The sequence below is a fragment of the Plasmodium gallinaceum genome (genome assembly GCF_900005855.1).
Source record: "Plasmodium gallinaceum strain 8A genome assembly, contig: PGAL8A_v1_108, whole genome shotgun sequence".
NCBI lineage: Eukaryota > Apicomplexa > Aconoidasida > Haemosporida > Plasmodiidae > Plasmodium > Plasmodium gallinaceum.
In genome coordinates this window covers 994,562-1,015,596 of record NW_021628228.1, presented here as the reverse complement: position 1 = coordinate 1,015,596, position 21,035 = coordinate 994,562, and the positions used below count along the sequence as shown (strand labels likewise).

At 16.4% G+C, this 21,035-nt stretch overlaps 4 protein-coding genes across 4 annotated transcripts; 2 read left to right on the top strand and 2 right to left on the bottom strand.

Annotated features, from left to right (window-relative positions):
• Positions 1-1,049: 1,049 nt before the first annotated feature.
• On the top strand, positions 1,050-11,039 carry PGAL8A_00403100 (conserved Plasmodium protein, unknown function; the record flags this gene model as incomplete). Its single annotated transcript, XM_028670391.1, has 3 exons — positions 1,050-5,807; positions 5,929-10,293; positions 10,524-11,039. 3 exons carry the CDS (start codon positions 1,050-1,052, stop codon positions 11,037-11,039), a joined length of 9,639 nt encoding a protein of 3,212 aa, XP_028527148.1.
• Positions 11,040-11,495: 456 nt separating this feature from the next.
• PGAL8A_00403000 (peptide chain release factor subunit 1, putative) lies at positions 11,496-13,079 on the bottom strand (the record flags this gene model as incomplete). The annotated part of the gene is made up of 3 exons (XM_028670390.1): positions 11,496-12,550; positions 12,648-12,802; positions 13,006-13,079. 3 exons carry the CDS (start codon positions 13,077-13,079, stop codon positions 11,496-11,498), a joined length of 1,284 nt encoding a protein of 427 aa, XP_028527147.1.
• A 936-nt stretch (positions 13,080-14,015) lies between these two features.
• Positions 14,016-14,848, top strand: PGAL8A_00402900 (ribosomal protein L7/L12, putative; the record flags this gene model as incomplete). Its single annotated transcript, XM_028670389.1, has 2 exons — positions 14,016-14,661; positions 14,775-14,848. 2 exons carry the CDS (start codon positions 14,016-14,018, stop codon positions 14,846-14,848), a joined length of 720 nt encoding a protein of 239 aa, XP_028527146.1.
• A 429-nt stretch (positions 14,849-15,277) lies between these two features.
• On the bottom strand, positions 15,278-20,902 carry PGAL8A_00402800 (conserved Plasmodium protein, unknown function; the record flags this gene model as incomplete). The annotated part of the gene is made up of 1 exon (XM_028670387.1): positions 15,278-20,902. One exon carries the CDS (start codon positions 20,900-20,902, stop codon positions 15,278-15,280), a length of 5,625 nt encoding a protein of 1,874 aa, XP_028527145.1.
• Positions 20,903-21,035: the final 133 nt, after the last annotated feature.

Sequence of the window (21,035 nt, the reverse complement as noted above, 5' to 3'; positions counted from 1 at the left end):
AAAAAAAAAAAAAAAAAAAGTTTACGTATATATATTTATAAAGAGTATTTCATAAAATTTTCTTATATATATAAAACATTTAAATGTATTTTTGTTCTTTATTTTCTACATTAAATATATTCTTTAAAATTTTTAAATCGGAATAAACATAAGAAAAAAAAAAATATATTTTTTTAAAGAATTTTTTTTTCTTTTCATATTTTTTTTAATTTTTAAGAAAAAATAAATATATTCATATTAATTTCCATAAATGCTTTAATTATAAATAACTAAATAAAAATATTTTTAATAATAAATAATTATAATAAGAAAATTATTCAAAATTTAAAAAAAAAAAATAAAAAATAAAGAGAATACACAAAAAACATTTAAACAACACAATCGTAAAAAAAAAAAAAATATATATATATAATAATACACGTATGTATTTTATTTATTTTAAAATTGTAATTGAATTTTTTTTTTTTTTTTTTAATTTATATATTCATCTAAATTTTTTCTTTTATAAAATGTAAAGTTAATAATTTTTATATATATATACATATATATATATATCTTTTTTTTTTTCTTTATTTCTCATTTTCATTTTTTTTTTTTTTTTTAAATTACATTTAAGAAACACATATATATATACATGAAATTAAGAACACTAATATTTTTAAATTGTTATAATTTGTTTATAAAAAATGAGAATTTTCTCAAATTCAATTGTAACTTTTATAAAATAATGCCATTTTTTTTTTTTATGAAGTTTTTTTTAATTTAATTATAAAAGGATATATTAAAAAAATGTTTATAGATATATATACAAAACATTTTTTTTTTTTTTTTTTCTTTTAAATAAAATATATATAGATATATATGTTTATTATTTCTTTTCAAAATATCATAAAATTATTTACAATAATGCATTTGTAACAATTTTAATTTTTGTAACATTTTTTTTTAAAAAGGAAAAGATATTTAAAAATTTATATGAATAAAGTTTAAATTTAAAATATAATAAAAGAATACAAGTATCAAAAAAAATTAAAGAAATAAGAGCAAAAATGTTAGATGGTTATATATCGAATAAAAAAATATATGAATTGATTTGTAATAATAAATATAGTCGATATGAAAATGAAATTAAGGAAGTATTTGAAAATAAATATTGTAAAATATTAAATTATTTGAATTTAGATAACAAATATCATGATGTAATTTCAATGAAACTTCAACAATTTATTAATGAAAACTTAACATTTAATGAATCAAAATCATATTTTTTTGGATTCTCTAAAGAGTTGTTAGTACATTGTTTAAAGGTATATTTTTATGAAGAATATTCTAAGAAAAAAAATTTTAACAATTTAAATAATTATAGCTTAAATGAAGATATACTTATGAAGAAGATTCAAGATAACAGTGATTCAATTGATATGGATAAATTACATCTAATATATTGTGATGAATATTTTTATATATTTAGAAATATTTTGTACGTTTTAAAAAAATGTGATATATTTTATTTTTACCTAAATTATAAACCAGAAGATTTCGAATATGAAAAAAATTTTCTTTTTATACTTTTTTCTATATTAGAGAAAAAATTTAATATTCATCAACTGATACAAATATATTTTGATACTTATAAGGATACTAATAATTACTTTGAACTTATAAAAATAAATAATTTAGAAAATACATCATGGGTTTATAAATATATTCTATTATTTCTAAATATACAAATATACTGTATTAATATCTTTTTTTATTTGCAATTAAGATTAAATGTATTATCAAAAAGCAATTTTAAATCTTTTTTAAACATTTTTTTAACATTTTCAAATATTAATTTAGCAAATAATTATATCTACAGTGATATTATTACAAATACTCTTCAACAAAAAGAATACTCAATTATATTTTTAATTTTTTCCATAAGTAATTTAATAACATTTGATGATATAAGTAAATATGTTAAATGCTCTTCATCAAGTAATTTATTTAAATTGTTTTTTTATTTTAAAAATGAAAATTCAACCTATAATTTTGAACAAAATATACTAATGTTATCACAATGCCTCTATTATTTTGATGATATTATTAAAAATTTTGTTTTCATTGATGATAATTTTGTATATAAAAAAATTCTCTTAGATATTATTAACAATTCCCTCTGTAGTGAAGAAAATATATACGAAAAAAAAGAGAATAATAATGATAGCATAAATTTTAAAAATGGAGAAATAGAAGAAGAAGAAGAAGAAGAAAAAAAAAAATATAGAAAAAAAGAGGGTAATTACATGGTTTCTTATAACATGAATACTAGTGAAACTAATAATAATAGTAATATTCAAATTTGTAATTTAAATAGTTTAGAAAATCCTAATTATTATAATAGCTACTCCATAAGTGGTGATAATGAAAATCAAAGTTATTCAGATTTAGGAGATCTTAATATTTCATTAATAAAAGATATTAGAAAATATATAGAAAGAAAAGAATTTTTTAAAAAAAATATCAACATAGATATGTTTTTAAATATATGTAATTCTATTTTTAAAAAACAGAATTTTCTTTTGTTTTTGTATGATATAAAAAAAGCATATAAAAATATTAAAATATATATAGATTATCTACAAAATGAAAATTTTCAATATAATATCTATTTATTTAAATATTTTTTTTATGATTATGACTATAATAGCACAGAAATCATAACAAATGATAAAGAAAGGAAAAAATTATTATCTCCATTCATTTCTGTTGAATGTAAGAATATTTTATTACAAATTTCAACACTTTTTTTTTCTTATGATTATTTAAAAATGTTCTCAATTAAAAAAAATAACGAAAAGAAATGTATTCATAATAATAGAAAAAAAAATAATGCAATATATCATCCTATAATTTTACACAATGTGAATAAATTACTATTGGAATTTTTTTATAATAAAATGTGTAATTCATCAATAGATACCTTGCTTACTTTTAATCATAATTTATTATCAATATATAGAATATTAAAAGTCTTGATAGGAAACAATTCAAATTTAGTTAGTTTTAATGAAGTTTGTAAAATTATAGAATCATTAAATGATAATAACAAAAATAAAAGTATAATAGATTTTGAGCATATTTTATATTATAAAATATTGGATATTTTAAAGAAAAAAAATATAAAAAAAAATACTATATATATAACTTATTTGGAATATTATTATATTTTAATTGACTACATATGTAAATATTTATATAACAATTATTGTAAAAATATAAAGAATGATTTTTTTAAGGATAATAATTTTACCTTTTTTAAAAATATAATTATATTTTTTTGTAAAATTTTAAGTATAAATAAATGTTTTCATATTTTAATAGAAGTAAAATTACAAAATTATTTCAAACTTACTTATGATATAAAAAATAGTTTCATCAACATTTATACATATCTTTTTTTTTTCTCTTTAAAATATAATGAACTAAAACCATTAAATTACTCCATAGTCAGTTGTTTGTTATTCTTATTAAAAAAAAAAAATATTAATAAATTAAATGCTTACATTTTTCAAATGTTTTCATATATGGAACAAGAAGATCAATTAAGAGAGGAACAAAAAGAGAATGATGATAAAGAAAATAAAATAAGTAATTCTAATGATACCAATAAGAATAGTAATAATGACATTATTAATAATATGAGTAATTATGCATCAGAGAATTATTTAAATTCTAATACCAGTAATTACAAAAATTTAGAAAATTACAAAATTGAAAAAGATTTTATGGAAATAAAAGAAAATTTCAAAATTGATATATCATTTTTGAAAATATTTTTTCTTTTAAATTCTATTAGAAGAATAGATTTGAATAAATTGGAAATAAAAGAAAAAATAACAATTGAAAAAGAAGAAAATAAAAATACTACTGCTAGTAATATATCTAACAATATTAATGATATATATGAAAATAATTACAACAGTAGTAATCATGATTTGAGTTACATCTTGAATAAAAATAATACTGATAATGGTAATTCATATGGAAGTAATATTCCTGATTTTTCTAGTAAAAGTGTTATAATTAGTTGTAGTCAGACATGTTTTACTAGTAATAATGATAATATAAATAATAGGAGTAATAATCATAGTAATTGTAATTATTATTACTACAATATAAGCGATTATGAGATATGTTATAATAATAATATTACTGAAAATATAAGTCTGGAAGAAATTTTTGTGATTACTCTTATGTACTTATGTCAAGTTGATAATAATTATAAATTTAGTTTTGTAAATGATTTATTAAAATTATATGAAGAGGAAAAAAGGAAAAAAATTTATGAATGTACAGAAATAATTTTGAAATTATTTAAAAAAATTATGAAAAAAAATAACAGTGCATATTTTTATTTTAATATTTGTAAATCATTTCAAACAAAAATATGTCAAGTATTAGATAGTATTAATATATTAATAAAGAAATGGACAATATGGACAGTTAACAATTGTGATGAAACTTTTAAAAAAGAAAAAAACATAAATATAAATGAATTAGTTAAATTATTTTTTATATCTTATTATAAATACTTAAAAAATTATTTTATTCAAGTAAATAACTTTTTTTATAATTGCAACTTACTAAATAGTAGCAATCATTTTCATGATTTCGTATTTTTAATTTTCTCAAAATATATTAATAAAGTATTTATAGATAATTTTTCAGCCCCATTTATATTTAAATCTTCAAAGTTTTGTATTTTAAATATGTGCTTATCTATCATTAACTATATGATAAATATATCAAAGAATATTAACATTCAGAGAATAAAAGAAATTAATTTTGAGTTTAATTCTTTTTTATTAAATCATGATACTATAGAAGAAAATTTAGAAAATAAAAACATCGAAAACGATTTTTTAGATAATTATGAAATGAAAAGTAAAATAAATTTATCATCTGCACAATATGTAAATCAGAAAGATTCTACATTTTATAATTTTATGAATAATATAATGATAAATCATAAAACATTATTAACTAAATCAAGTTCCTATATAAAAAAAAAAGTTAATATATTTCAAATTGAAACGAATAATAATGAAATGTTACATAATAACTATACAATGGATTATCTAACTGATATTGTATTATTAGAAAAAGAAAATAATAGAAGAGAAATTAATAAGAATAACAATAGCAATAATAATAATAATAATATTAATAATAATGATATAAATAATAATAATAATATAGAAAAATTATTTCATCATTCAACCATAAATTTTAATATAAATGATTTATCAACTAATGGAAACTCTTTAAATCAATTGTCATCATTTTCGAAAATAAATAATTCTAATAAATGTAATTTCACATTTTTAAAATTTTTTTTTCATATAAAGGATTTATTAAAAATTATTTTTCAAAATAATTATGTATTTTTTTTAAGTGATTTCCTTCTAATGAATTATGAACAAAAAGATAACCAAAACATATTTAAATATAACTTTCATTTATCTAATTTTTATTATTCTATATTTAATAGTTTTATAAACAATTTTAATACAAATTACTTCAAAAACAAAAATATCATCTCTTATTCTAAGAATAAAAGTAACAGAAAAATATATAAACAAATTATAAATAGAATTTTATTAATGTATTCAATATTACTAGAAATTTGCTATAATTTTACATTTGTTAAAGAAGTTAACAATATTTCAATGAATATTGCTAATCAAATATTTTCTTTATTTGATACATCTCATCTTATATTGAATTTATTTTCAAAAATGTCATTGGATTTTATTCAGAAGGTTAAACAAAATTATGTTTTTATATTATTTTATTGAAATACATCTTTATATATATTTTATATATAATTTTATTTTTTTATAAAATAATTTTTTTTTTTTTTTCTTATTTTCTATTTTACAGAATGATATTGTTAGTAAAGCTATAAATAATGATATTTTAAGTATAGAGAAAAAGCATTCTAATGAGAAAAGAGAAATTTTAAGCATATCCTTACTTTATTTTTTTTTACATGATTATAAGAACATTTATGTTTTGTATGAAAATTTAAATAAATATTTTAAAATGAATGATTATAACAACATTTATTTTCTTTGCAAATATAGTAAAGGTTTTATATCCCTTTCATATATATTAAAGTTTTTCACAGATAAATTTTTGTTCTATTTTAATAAAATAAACATATCAGATTCTTTAAATTTAAAAATAGAATACACAAAAAGGAGCTTTAAAGTGTTAAAATTCTTATATTTATTTATAAAAAATAATGATTTAATCCATATTTCTATTTATGAAGACCTTTTTAATGTTTTGTTATTTATAATAAGAAGTTACGTAGAAAAAGAGAATTATGATTCTTTTGAGCTGAAGTCATATAAATTTAATGAATTAAAAAATTTAAATCTATCTTTGCATTTTATAAATTCAATTTATTTAAATATATTTAATGACAATGAAGAAAATATTGAAAAAAAAAAAGATTTTTGGGAAAACATAGAAAAAATTTTTAACATATTTATAAATAAATTACAAAAAAATGTATCCTTTTTTTTCAACTCTAGTGAAAAAATTTTTTATAATAAGGAACTAAGAAAAGAATTATATAATTATTTATATAATTTAAATATAATAAGTGAAATATTCGAAATAATAATTAAAGGAGTATATATAAAAGATATGTGTGCAAATAAATTAATTATATATATTTGTTATGATAAAAATATATGCAGAATTTTTTTTAATATAAGTCATAATAATTTAAATGATTTATTGAATAAATATTTAGAAATGCTTAAAAAAAAGGAAGACAGTGCATCTAATTTAAAGATTCTTTTAAACAGCAAAAAAAATATAGCTATTGAAAAATATGGTTTAATAAATGATGATTCACTAATAGAAAATATGTTACAAGTATTACACGAAAGAAAAATAGATTATAAGTATATAATTAATATAAGTGAAAATAGTGTAAATAAAGATCAGCTAAATGAAAGTATTTTTGTAGAAAATAATGATTCAATAACAATTAGAAGTATATTACAAAATAAAATAGAATTATTAGAAAATGATTATGTTAGTACGAAATTTTATGAAAATAAATCAAAATTATATGGTGAAAAAAATTATTTATTTGATATAAAGAATTATTATCATTATTTAAACAATACTACTAATAACTATCAGGAAAATTCTTATATTAATGATGTAGAAGAAGAAAACCAGAATATTTTTAGTGACAACATAAATAATGATAATGAATATAAATCAGATATAAAAATAAAAAAAAAAATTGATTCTAATATTTTAAGAAATTTATATACTATTTTTCCAGATACCAATTCAAATAACTTAAGTAACAAAAATGAATTTGAATTTCATATGGAAAACAAATATATAAACACCAATAATTCAAATAATGACTCAATAAATGAAAATACATGTAGTAATAAAAATAATAGTTTAAATTATGCTTATAAAGAAGAAAAAATGGAAAGAAAAAAAATGAAAAAAAAAGAAAAGAAAAGATATATTTATTTTGATAATAATGTATCTAGTATTTTTGCTTTTTCGAATTATTTTAAAAATGAAATAAAATGTATGAAATACATAAACTTAACATATAGTACTTATGATAGTAAATTTAGATTGTTGTTACTTTTATATAAATTTATAATTATTATTAAACATAAAAATTTATTTGGAGATGAAAATTATCAAAAAGAAGAAAAGCTATATTTAGAAAAACATAATATAGCAAGCAGTTCACCTTTCCTTTTTTTTATATACGAAATAATGATAACATTTATGACCTCCTCTAACTACATAAACCAAAATTCCTTCTATTATGTTATTATTACAAATATTTTAATAAACTTTTTTTCTTTTGTAAGTATGAAAGATTATAAAGAATATGAGAAGAAAAATGTTTTACACAATGATGATAATAATAATATTAAAGAAATAGAAAAAGATAAAGATGCTTTTTCTAATAATAATTATAAAATTTTTATCAATGGAAAAACACCATCTAATAATAAAGAAACTTTTAAAAATAATGATAAAAATATAAAAAATAGTAATGATATTATTGATAATGAAAGTGAACATGTAAAAGAGTTTTATCATGGAATCTTTTTTTGTGATCTATTTATAGATGAATCATATATTATCAGTATAAAAAATAAAAATGATAGTTTTGTTTTTGATATTTTGAACAATATATCTAAAAGAGATATTGAAAAATATGAATTTATAAAAAATTCAATTAATATTAGTGATACAGATGAAAAATGTAAATCGGTGAATATGAATACATGTGAAAGCATTTTTCAACATCAAAATAGTTTAATTTATAATATGCCTTTATTTCTTTCTCTATTTGTTAGAGTTATTAATATTCATTTACATTTTTTTAAATTTTATAATAAAAATGTATATTTTTTAAAGAATTTTAATACTTTATACATACCAAATTCAATTTTAAAACATATTTATCCTGCAAATCATTTTAATATAAATTTATTTGTCAATTTATTAGAGTTATTTTACATTAGTATTAGAATTTATAATAATCATTTTATAAAATTAAATAAAAGTTTGCTTAAAACTGATGAACAAAAAGATAAAGAAAAAAAAGAAAATATAGAGGATATAAAAGGAAATAACAATAATAAACTTCTTATAAATCATGAAAATACAACTAATAATATAAATGATAATGATGAAGATAATAAGAATAATAATAATGATGATAATATCTCAAATAATATTATAAATGTTTTTAATGATAATAATAATTTTATTGAAAAAAATTTTATTTTTGATATTTATATGATAACTTTAAAAGAAATATTAAAGGAATGTTATGAAGCTCATCATATTCATATGAAAAATGAAGAAAATATTCCCAATTCTTATCTTCTTCAGCACTTGTTATTATATTTTTTATACAATAGAATTAATACTATTTATGAATTATTTTATTATTATTTTTTTAAATGTTTAAAAAGAGAAAAGAGAAATATCTTTGATAGTATTAATGAAAAAATATATAATTTATTAGAAAATATTATATATGATCAAATTAATAAAATTAATAACTTTTTAGAAAATGACAAATATTATTATTTTTATATAAATACATTAACATTTATTTGTTTAAATAAAAATATATGTTTACATATAATTAAGAAAAATATTTTGACAAAATTAATATACGTTCCTTTAATATATCATTCTATATTTGATAAAAATAAAAGTTTTAGTTCTATATATTATATAAGTGATGATCAATATATAAGAAATAAAAATCACATAATCTTCTGTTCATTAATTGTTTTGATTATTAAGTTATTATATATTTTTGTTAAAAATTTAAAAAATACAAATAAATATTCAGACTTTTATTCTGATTCCATATATGATTTTAATAAAAATTTTGAATATAATAATCAAAAGTATATGTCATCCATGAAAAATATTATTAACAACAAAGAATTTTCTCCATATGATTCAGAATATAATGAAGATATAAAAGAAAATAGTAATAAACCATCTACTTCTGACAAACATAATGAAAAGAATAATAATATAAATGATGAAAACTATTTAAAAAATAATAACCAAATGAATTGCAATGGTGAGAATTACAAAAAAAAAGGAAGAAAAAATATTAAACAAGATACTACTTTACAAACAAATTACGAAATAGAATTTTTTCTAAATTCGATTTTAAATATCATAGAAAAATTAATGAATAGAATAAATTTTATATTTTTAAAAATTGAAAAAATTAACTGTCTAGCTATATTTGAAGAATCTTATTTGTATGTTGAATTATTCACAAAAATATCATACTATTGTAATATATATAATGTTAATAATTTTCTTATATCATTAATGGAAAAAGGAGTTGAACATCATTTATTTTATATTAATAGAATATTAGAAAAATTTATATATGAAAAAGAAGTTTTTATTGAAGCATATAGTCCATATGAGATAAGTGCATCATCAAATATATCAAATGTTAAAGAAAAAAAAAAAATGAAAAAAAATGAATTATCTTTATTTACACAAAGAGTATTATATATATGTTATAAATCAATATTAAATTATAATACTATATTACTAAATATAATACAAACTCCTTATTTTACTTATTCACATTTTGTTATTCATTTATATACTCTATTATTAAAATCGACTAGATTAGTTACCAACATTATTGAACATTTTGGAAGAAAAAATACAACATTAATAAGAACAGTAATAAAAAAAAAAATTCTCAAAAATTTTATATATTTTGTTATTTCTTTATCATTATATATATATATATATATATATATATATATATATATATATTTATTTATATATATAGTTAATTTTGTATATATTTTTATACATTTTACATTAATCCATGCACTTTTTTTATATTTACTTTTTTGTAAACATTTACTTTTTTTTTTTTTTTTATAAACTATATGTTTTCTTTATAGATAAAAGTTAATTCTAATTTATCATATGTACCAATATGCTTAGATATAGTTAATACAATGAAAGAAAAAAAAAAAGAAAAAATTCATTACACAAGGGGTGCTGTTAAATCTAGTTTTAGCTGCTATTTGAGTGATAGTAATTCCTATAGTGATGATTCTACATATTCAGGAGAAATAATTCATTATAATAGATCAATTGATGAATATATTAATACAAAAAGAATTTATAAAAATGATTATTTGTTTAATTTTTTGCCTGAAATGATTGAATTGAAAGTCTATTATAATATATTAAAAGAAATTCTTGAAAGAAGTGCATTTTTGGGAGCATTTATTTTGGATAAATTAAAAAATTCATGTGAAGATTCTTGTTTAAAACAAATTTTAATTAGCAATGTTTTTTCTTATTTAATACATATTAATGCCACTCTTTTACCGTCTAATATATGTACAAATAATTTAAAAAAAAAATGTACACTCATATATAATTATGTTGTTCATATACATAAGAAATAAAAGAAATTAAAAAATGTTATAAAACAAAAACTAAATAAAAAAAATTAAAAAATTAATAATAAATTATATTTTTAAATAAAAATTTATATTTAAAGAATTTTAATTATTTACATATATATATATATATATATACATATATATATATATGTAAAATCATAATTTTTTAATATTTTTTTATAAGATCAATTTTTAAAATAAATTGAAAATAAATTATAAAAATTTTTAGCTTGTTCCATAGATTTTTAAAAAAAAAAAAAAAAAAAAAAAAAAATCAAAACAAAACAAAACAAATAAATAAAATATAATAACATAAAATAAAAAGGGAGAATATATATTATATACCTTCTTAAATTACATTTTTTTTTTTTTTTTTTTTTTTTTACAATAATGAATATATTTATAATAGGTACATTACAAATATACATATATATATATGAATGTTTTTTTTTTTTTTTTTTAAAACAATTCAGCATCACTTTCTACATCTTCATCATAAATGTTAAAATCTAATTTATATCTCAACAGTCCACCAAATCCACCAAATCCTTTTTGAAATTGTGCACCTTCTTGTGATTTATTTGTAACAAAATCTAATGAGGCTCCAAATTTTTTATAGTTATTAATAACCCAATCTGTTAAAGAAATTTTTTCAATAACTTCTAATTCTACATTATTTTCTTTATATAGAGATTCTTGTTTTTCATCATTAGGTGAAATATGCATAGTTTTAGTCTGATTAGTAATATTATTTCTAGTAGTTAATCTAATAATATCTAAACCTTCATAAACAATTAATAATTCTACTGCTCCTATTTCAAGAGCCTTTAAGGTATCATCTATTCCATAAACAACTTTACCAGTATCTTGTGCAATTTCTTCAAAAAACTTTCCTATTAATTTTTTTTCTTGAATAAATTTAACATTTTGTAACGCTTCTGCACTTAATTCAATCGCTTGATTAAAACCATTATCTCCTCCATATGATATATCAACTATTTTAATAACTTTTGATGATAAACGAGGATCAAACATATCACTATTTAATAAATCATTTTTGAAGTCAGCACTACCTGCTAGAACAATTCCAGTAACATTTATTTTATCATTTGTTATAAAAACTGAAGTTGCTACTTCAGCTACTTTTCTAACATAATTATGTCTTTTTTCTAATCTTAAACGAGCAAAACGTAAAGCACTTTGACCACCTCTTCCATGTTTTTTTGGTAAATCAACTGTAAATCGTCTAATAACTTCTCTTGTATTCCCTTGAATTGTACCAAATAAAGCTCCATTACCATCAACTATAATAAAACCAAATTTATCATCACTTTCTAATAATTCTTTTAAAGCTTCTACATGAAATTTATTATCACATAAATATAAACTCGTGTTAATTGGTCTAAATGGTTCAAAATCAATAGACATCTTTTTTTCTTTTCCATCTTCTGTTATTACTGTACCACAATATACTACTAATCCTTTTGGAGGAGTTTTATTATATAACTTTAATTCTATACAAATAATAAAAGGAAAATATATCAAATATAAAATATTTTCTAAACATATATATATATATATATATATATATTTTTTTTTTTTTTTTTTTACTTTGTTGTGTTGATGTAATTGCTGACAAAACACTGAGTCTATTAACTCTACTTTTTATATTTGAAGCTGTTCCCAATTCATCTGCTAACATTTTATTTATACGTGATACTTCATCCTTATTTTTTATAATTAAACTTATCATACTTGTTCCATTTCTATTAAAAATAAAATAAATATTAAATATAATGTACAAATGATAAATTAATATACAAAAGTATAATTCATATATATATATATAAAATAATTAATTATATTCTTTAAAGAAAAATAAAAAATTCATTCTTATCATATTCATTTAAATAATGATATAAAAATTATTCTCGTTATAAGACTATTTATTCATTTAAATATTCTCTACCCTTTAGCATTCTCTAATTTTTTTATTAATCTTTTTATTTTCCATTGTTCTACATTGGCATCATGATCATCCATTTTGTTTCGATATATGTAAAAAAAAAAAAAAAAAAATTAAATAGGAGAAAAAATGAAAAAAAAATATGAAAAATAAAATAAATTTAAATAAAGATATATATAAAAAAAAAAAAAAAAAAAAAAAAAAAAAAAAAAAAAAAAAAAAAAAAAAAAAGGAATTACAACAATATAAAATAAAATAAATAAATTAAAAAATAAATAAATAAATTAATTAATTAAATAAATGAATAAATAAATAAATATATATATATATAAATTAAAAAAAATTATAAATAAAACTAAATAAATGAATCATTTTTTTTTTTTTTTAATAATTAAGTACGTTTTTTTTTCTTTTTTTTTTTTTTTTTTTTTTTTTTTTTTTTTTTTTTTTCTTTTTTTTTTTTTTTTTTTTTTTTTTTTTTATATATATCTTTATTTAAATTTATTTTATTTTTCATATTTTTTTTTCATTTTTTCTCCTATTTAATTTTTTTTTTTTTTTTTTTTACATATATCGAAACAAAATGGATGATCATGATNTTTTTTTTTTTTTTTTTTTTTTTTTTTTTTTTTTTTATACTCATACTTTTAACTTTACATTAACTTTAATTACATAATTTTTTTTTTTATTTTTTTTAAACCTTTTCTGAAGTGTTATGTAGGTTTTAAAACTAAGAAAAAAGTATATACATATTTTTATCTATTAAAATACATATTTTGTATATTTATTTATTATATTTTCCTAACTTTTAAAATAGTTAAATATTAAATACAAAACTTTTGAATAACACATATGATTTAATATTAGTTAAATTTATAACTTTATTACATTTTAGTAGAAATTATTATGAATAGTTTTATTGTATAAGTTTTTTAAATTTACTGAAGTTAAATTTTTTTTTTTTTTTTTTTTTAAAGTTTTATTTTTATGCTTTTATATTTGTTAAAAAAATAATGAAAAAATATAAATTTCTTTTAAAAAGATATTTAAGTAATTTTTATGATTTTCGTAATATTTCATATAATAATTTTAATAGAAATGGAATAACAAATAAATTTCTTTTAAAAAGATATTTTAGTAATTTTGATGTTTTTGATAAGATCAAAGATGTTAATAATTCAAATAACAATGAAGTAACAAGTGAATTAAAAAGAAAACCTTCTAAAAAAGTTGTAAAACTAGTTGATGAAATCTTAAATTTAACATTAATAGAAGCAGCTGATTTATGTGATTTATGCCAAGAAAAATTAGAAGGAAACAAAAGTTTTAATAACTCTCTTTTTATGAATAGAAATCCATTTCCTCATCCTTCTCACTTTTTTAATGCTGGTCATTTTTCTCCATTAAATCAAAATAATATAAATAATACTCCAACTAATAACAATGTAAAAAATTCTAATAGTGTAGAAGAAAAAGAATCAAAAGAAGAAAAACAAAATGAAAACAAAAAAATTACAAAAAGCACATATAATATTAAACTAGAAAAATTTGATGTCAAAAATAAAATTAATACAATTAAGGAAATTAGAAAATTAACAAATGTTGGTTTGAAAGAAGCAAAAGATATGGTAGAAAGTGCTCCATTTTATATACAGAAAAGTAAAAAATATTCTTTTTTTTCACAAATTTATTATCATTATTTATCTATTCTTTTTAATAATCATTGTTTATTTTTTTCATTCTTTTTTCTTTTTTTTTTTTTTTTTTCTTAGATGTACCTGTAGAAAAAGCTGATGAAATAAAAAAGAAATTTGAGGAATTGGGTGCAACAATAATTTTAGAATAAAATAAAAAGTTATTTAAAAAAAATAAAAAGTATACTATATATATATATATATATATGTTTAAGAATTATTTTTAAAAATATATAATAAATTGTGATAAATGAGGAATAAAATTTTTTTTTTTTTTTTTTATTAAAAATAAACATAAAAAAAAAAAAAAAAAAAAAAAGTCACATTAAAAATTCGTTATGTTTTTACAGTTAAAAATACATCGACTTTTATGATTTATAAAATTATGAATATGTACTATTAATTCAAAAAAAAAATTTTTTCTATCATTAAAATATTATATATATTTAGAATATAACTTAATTTAATATATTTTAAAAATAATTTTTTTTTTTTTTTTTCCTTTTAAAACATTACATTATTATGTCATTGTTTTAATTTAAATAAATCCATTTTTTATGTTAATTTATATTTCTTTATTTTTAATTTGTTTTTTTATTTTTGTCAAACCAACTTTTACTCTCAGTATAACTTAAATGTTTTTTTTGTAAATAAGTTTTTTCGTTTTTTTTGAAATCTTCTATATCACTAACATCTGACAATGATGATATATTTGATAAAGATCCATATGAAATATTTTTATTATTTAAATGATTATCCTGAAATGTATTTTCTAAATTATCTTTTTTTTTCATTTTTTCTTTGTCTTCATTATTATTATTATTATCATCATTTCTATTACTATTGTCATTATTATTATTATTATTATTATTACTAATACTACTATTATTATTATTATGGATATTATAATTGTTATTTGTATTTTTTTTAAAATCTTTATATTTATTTGGAGTAAAAAAATTATTCATTATTTTTTTATCATTTTTCATATATGGGGAATTTTCTTGATTTTTATTTTGAAAATTGAAATAATGATTATTTTTTTTGAAATTTTTCTTTTTCATTTTTAAATTGTTTTTATGATTACAAAAATAATATGATGAATTAAAATGGTTATTAGTTTTATTATTATATATATTTTTTTTGTGATATATAAATGCATTCCCATTGTTTTTTATATTTCCTTTATTCATAAACATATTTTTATTGTTGGTTTTGCTATTATATTGATCATATTTTTTATTATTATTATTATTATTATTATAATTATCTTGTATATTGTTATAAATTTTTTGATTTTCTTTTTTTTTATAATTTTCTTCTTTTTGTTCATAACCAGTATTATCTTCACTTGATTCAGAAGTATCTTCAATATCACTAATTTTTGTTAAATAAGTTATCTCATTTTTATTTTTTTCATCAGTATATTCTTCACATGAATTTTTGTTTTCCTTTTTATCCTCATTAAATATATTTTCCATGCTTGTAAATATATTAAAATTTCCAGTTGGATTTTTATTTAAATCATCAGTTTTATTTTCATTTTGTTTAATTTCTTCATCATTTGTTTTTATTTCTTCATCGCTTTTTTTTACTTCGCCTTCTTTTTTGTCTTCATCTTCAGTTGTCATCCATTCATGAACTATTAAATTATTAATTGTATTTTCTTCTTTTTTATTTTTTTTATTTTTTTTTCTATTTTTTTTGTTTTCTTCATTATTTTTTAAACTTTTCTTTTTAGTTTTTTTCACACTTATGTTTTCTGTAATTACTTCTTTTTTTTCTTCTAAGTTATTATTTTCCATATTATTTGTTTCCTCTACATTTTTTTTATTCATTTTTTCTTCTTCGTTCAACTCCTTTTTTAATTCTTTCTGTGTAGAATCATTTTCATTTTTTTTTAAAGAATTTACGTATACATTTTTTTTATCCTTATTATCATTGGTTACTAAAAAGTTCGTATTATTATTTTCTACTTCAATTTCTTTTGTATTTTTATTAATTATGTTTTTATTATATTTATTTAACGTTCTTTCTTCTCCTTTATCTTCATTGTTTACAGTATGATTATTATTATTCATATTTAGATAATCTGAAAAATTATGATTATTCTCATTATTATTATTATTATTATTATTATTATTATTATTATTATTATTATTATTATTAGAAACATCATTTTTCATTTCATTAAAATTAACTTTATTTTTTTGATCTCCATTCCTGCAAATATCATCACTTTCAATATTTTTAATATTATTATTGTCAACAATTTCATAACCTACATTTTTAATAATTAAAAGATTTGTGATATGTTCATTATTATCCTTTCTTAACTTTCCATTAGAAGGTAAATCTTTATCATTATCTAAATAATTGTTATTATTTTTTTTATAATCTTCATCCATTTTATATGTTTCAAATTTATAAAACTTATAATTATTCCTATAACACTTTACAAAAGGAAAACATTTTTCTAAATAATTCCTTACAGCATCTTCATTTATAGTAGTAAAATTAAAATTATAAATACTTTTTAGTATTTTTTTGTGATTATTAATTATTTTTAATAAATAAAAAAAATTGTTAATTAAAACACTTATTTCACCATGACAATTAACAGAATTTTTAGCATTAAAATTATTCAATTTATTTTTAAAAAAATTCAATACGTTTTTTATACCATTTGAATCAGAATTATCATAATGTTTCTCTTTTTTAAGTTCCTTATAATTTTCTGTCATTTCATTTTTTGAATCTTCTAATTCTGGTTTTATTTTACTTAATTCTTCTGATACATTTAAATATTTTTGTGATTGATTTTTATTACTTAAATCATTATATGACTCCAAGTTATTTTTTCTTTTTCTTCCTTTTCTTTTAACTTCTTTAAAATCATTATTTACCTTCTTGCTAAATGTTTTGCATTCGTAAATGTTATTTACTTTTTTTTTTTTTCTACTTGGATTTTCATTTTTTATATATATTTTCTCTTTACTCTCATTATAAAATGTTTCATAATTAATTTCATTTTCTACTTTTATCATGTTTGTTTGATTCGTATTTATTTCATTATTATTATTTATATTAATTTCATTATTATTATTTATATTTATTTCATTTTTATTATTTATATTTGTTTCATTTTTATTATTTATATTTGTTTCATTTTTATTATTTATATTTGTTTCATTTTCATTATTTATGTTTATTTCATTTTTATTATTTACATTTTCTTTTTCATTATTTACATTTTCTTTTTCATTATTTACATTTTCTTTTTCATTATTTATGTTTATTTCATTTTTATTAATATACATATTATCAGCAGTTTTCTTATCTTCAGATGATTTCTTTTTTAAGTATGAAGAACTGACATTCATTAAAAAATTAGTGTATGAACTGTTTATAGTTTCACTACTGCTTCTATCCAATGAGTATTTATTGTTTCGTAAAATCATTTCAATTATATCTTTATTCAAGATTATGTTATTAGAATTATCACATTTATTTTTTAATAGATTATTATCATAATTAAATTTTAAATTTTCACTATTTTTTTCATAATTATATATATCTAAATTAATCATTTTATTAGGATGAATAGGATTCCCTTCTTTATTATTATTCATAATAAATGCATTTGTATTAGAATCAAAAAAATATGAGTTATTGTTATTATCATTAGTAATTAAATTAGAATGATTAATATTTGAATTTTTCAAAAAATTTGATTTTGTTTTTTTACTTATTATCATATTATTTATATGAGTGTTATCTTTTTTTTTACAATTTACATTTAAATTAGAAATGTTTACATTCCCACTCATTTTATTCATTACATTCATATAACCATTATAAACATTATTCATATTATCATAATTAATTTTATTAACATCATTTATTGTATTCATATAATTATTATTTGCAAAATATTTATTATTATTTGTTTCTTCATTTTTAATAGATGAACTTATTATTTCATTATTAATTATATTATTATTAGTTCCTTGTTCACTTAATATTTTTTCACTATTTAAATTGTTGTTATAATCTAAAATATCACTACGCATATAAGGGTTATTTCTAATCATATTAATATTAGTTTTTAAATTTTTTCTATTTTTACTATAAATAGAATCGCATTCTCTTGAAGTTACACTTGGATCTAAATAATTTTTATCATTATATATGTTACAATTTAATAACGATTCTTCATTATAATTATTTAAAATATTTCCATTCATATTTTTTAATATATTTTTTTTATAATCACTATTTCTATCCTCCATATAGTTATATGAATTATACATATTATTATAATCTACTTCTTTTAATAAAGAATTATCATCTTGAATTGTATTTTTATTCTTATAATTTATATAATTATTTGAATTATAATTCATATTATCCATCAATATATTTGGCATATTATCATTTATATGATTATTTATATAATTATTATTTATATTTTTATTATCTAAAGGAGCACAAAAATTATAATTTTGATTAATAATTTTATTATTAGCTAAGTAGTCATTTATATAATAATTCATATGTTTATTATTTGAATTTAAAGAATTAAAACTGTTCGAAAGCATCGCATTTTCTTTATTACTGATATTAATAACTTGCATATCATTCATTTTTTTTAAGGAGTTTAAATTTATTATTTTATTCATGTCATTTATATCACTAATTGTGTTTATATTATTAATACTATTCATGTTATTTAAGCTGCTAACATTATTTATATTTGTAATACTGTTATAATCATTTACATTATTTAAATTGGTATAATTATTTGCGTTTCTTAAATGTTTAAATGAAGTTTGATTATTTGCTATATTGTTATTATCTGTATTAGATAAATTAAATGAATTAGAATTAGTGCAACTTTTGTTGCTACTAATGTTATTGTTATCATTATTATTGCTCATATTCTCATTTATTATTATTTTACTAAAATCATTAAAATTTTTTAAATTATTTACATATGGTGGGTTAGGAATACAACTAATATGTTGTATATTATTTGGTTGTTCCATGTTATTAAAATTATGTAAGTTATCTATTGTATTAAAATTATTTGTTTTGTTTATATTTTCATTTATTTTATTTCTATTATTTAAATTTTTATTTATATTCACATTATTTACATTTTCTATTCTTTTTAAAGCATTCATATTATTTATTGAATTTTGAAAACTATTGATATTACTTAAATTATTTATGCCATTTAGATTATTCAAGTTATTTAAATTATTAAAACCATTTGCATTATTTAAATCATTCATATTATTGATATTATTCAAGCTAGTTATACTGCTAAAACTATTTAAATTATTTATATGATTTAAATTATTAATATTTTTTAAATTATTTAAATCATTTATATTATTTATATAACTTAAATTATTTATTTCATTTAAAGAACTTACATTATTTATATTATTCAAATTATTTACATTATTTATATCACTAACATTATTTAAATTATTTACACTTTTTAAAAGGTTTGTGTTATTATCTGCATTATTTCTGTTTTTGAAATTACTGAGATTATTTAGATGATTTATGTTAGTATTTAAATTATTTAAAGGTTGTATATGATGAAAATTACTTAACTCATTTAGATGATTTATATTTTTGTTACTATTATTAATTTTACAGTTTTTTATATTATTAACATTTATGTCATAATATTCCTTTGATTTTTCATTATTTTCAAAATTAAAAGAGTTTTCTAAATTATTATTAAAGGAATTGTTTGATGTATTATTATTAAAGTTATTTTGAGACATTGTGTAATTTAAATTTTTTAAAAATGGATTATAAAAATAATTATTTTCATTCAAAATATTTATATTACTTGTTTGTAACAATTCATTAGAATTATTTAAACAGATATCTTTTTCTTTCTTCATATGTTTTTTTACATTAAAATTTTCTTCATTATGTTCATTAATGTTTTCAGAATTAATGAAATTTAATTCTTTATTGATATTTTTATGAAAAATATTATTACTTTTTATATCAAGAAAATTTCTTGAATTAACACAATTATCAATTTTATAGTTGATATTGTTTTCTCTATTTGATATAATATCATTACATGTTCTATCTGAATCGTTAACGAAAACATTTAAGTTTGTAGTATTAATTGAAAACTGATCAAAATTTTCATTATTATTCTGTGTATTCATTTTTATTTATATATGTTTATGTATTTTCTCTAGATAAGAAAAAAAAAAAAAAAAGGTTTATTGCATTATTTTTTTTTTTTCTTTTTTTAATAATTAAACTAATATTCAATCATTTATTAAAGTTACAATGAAA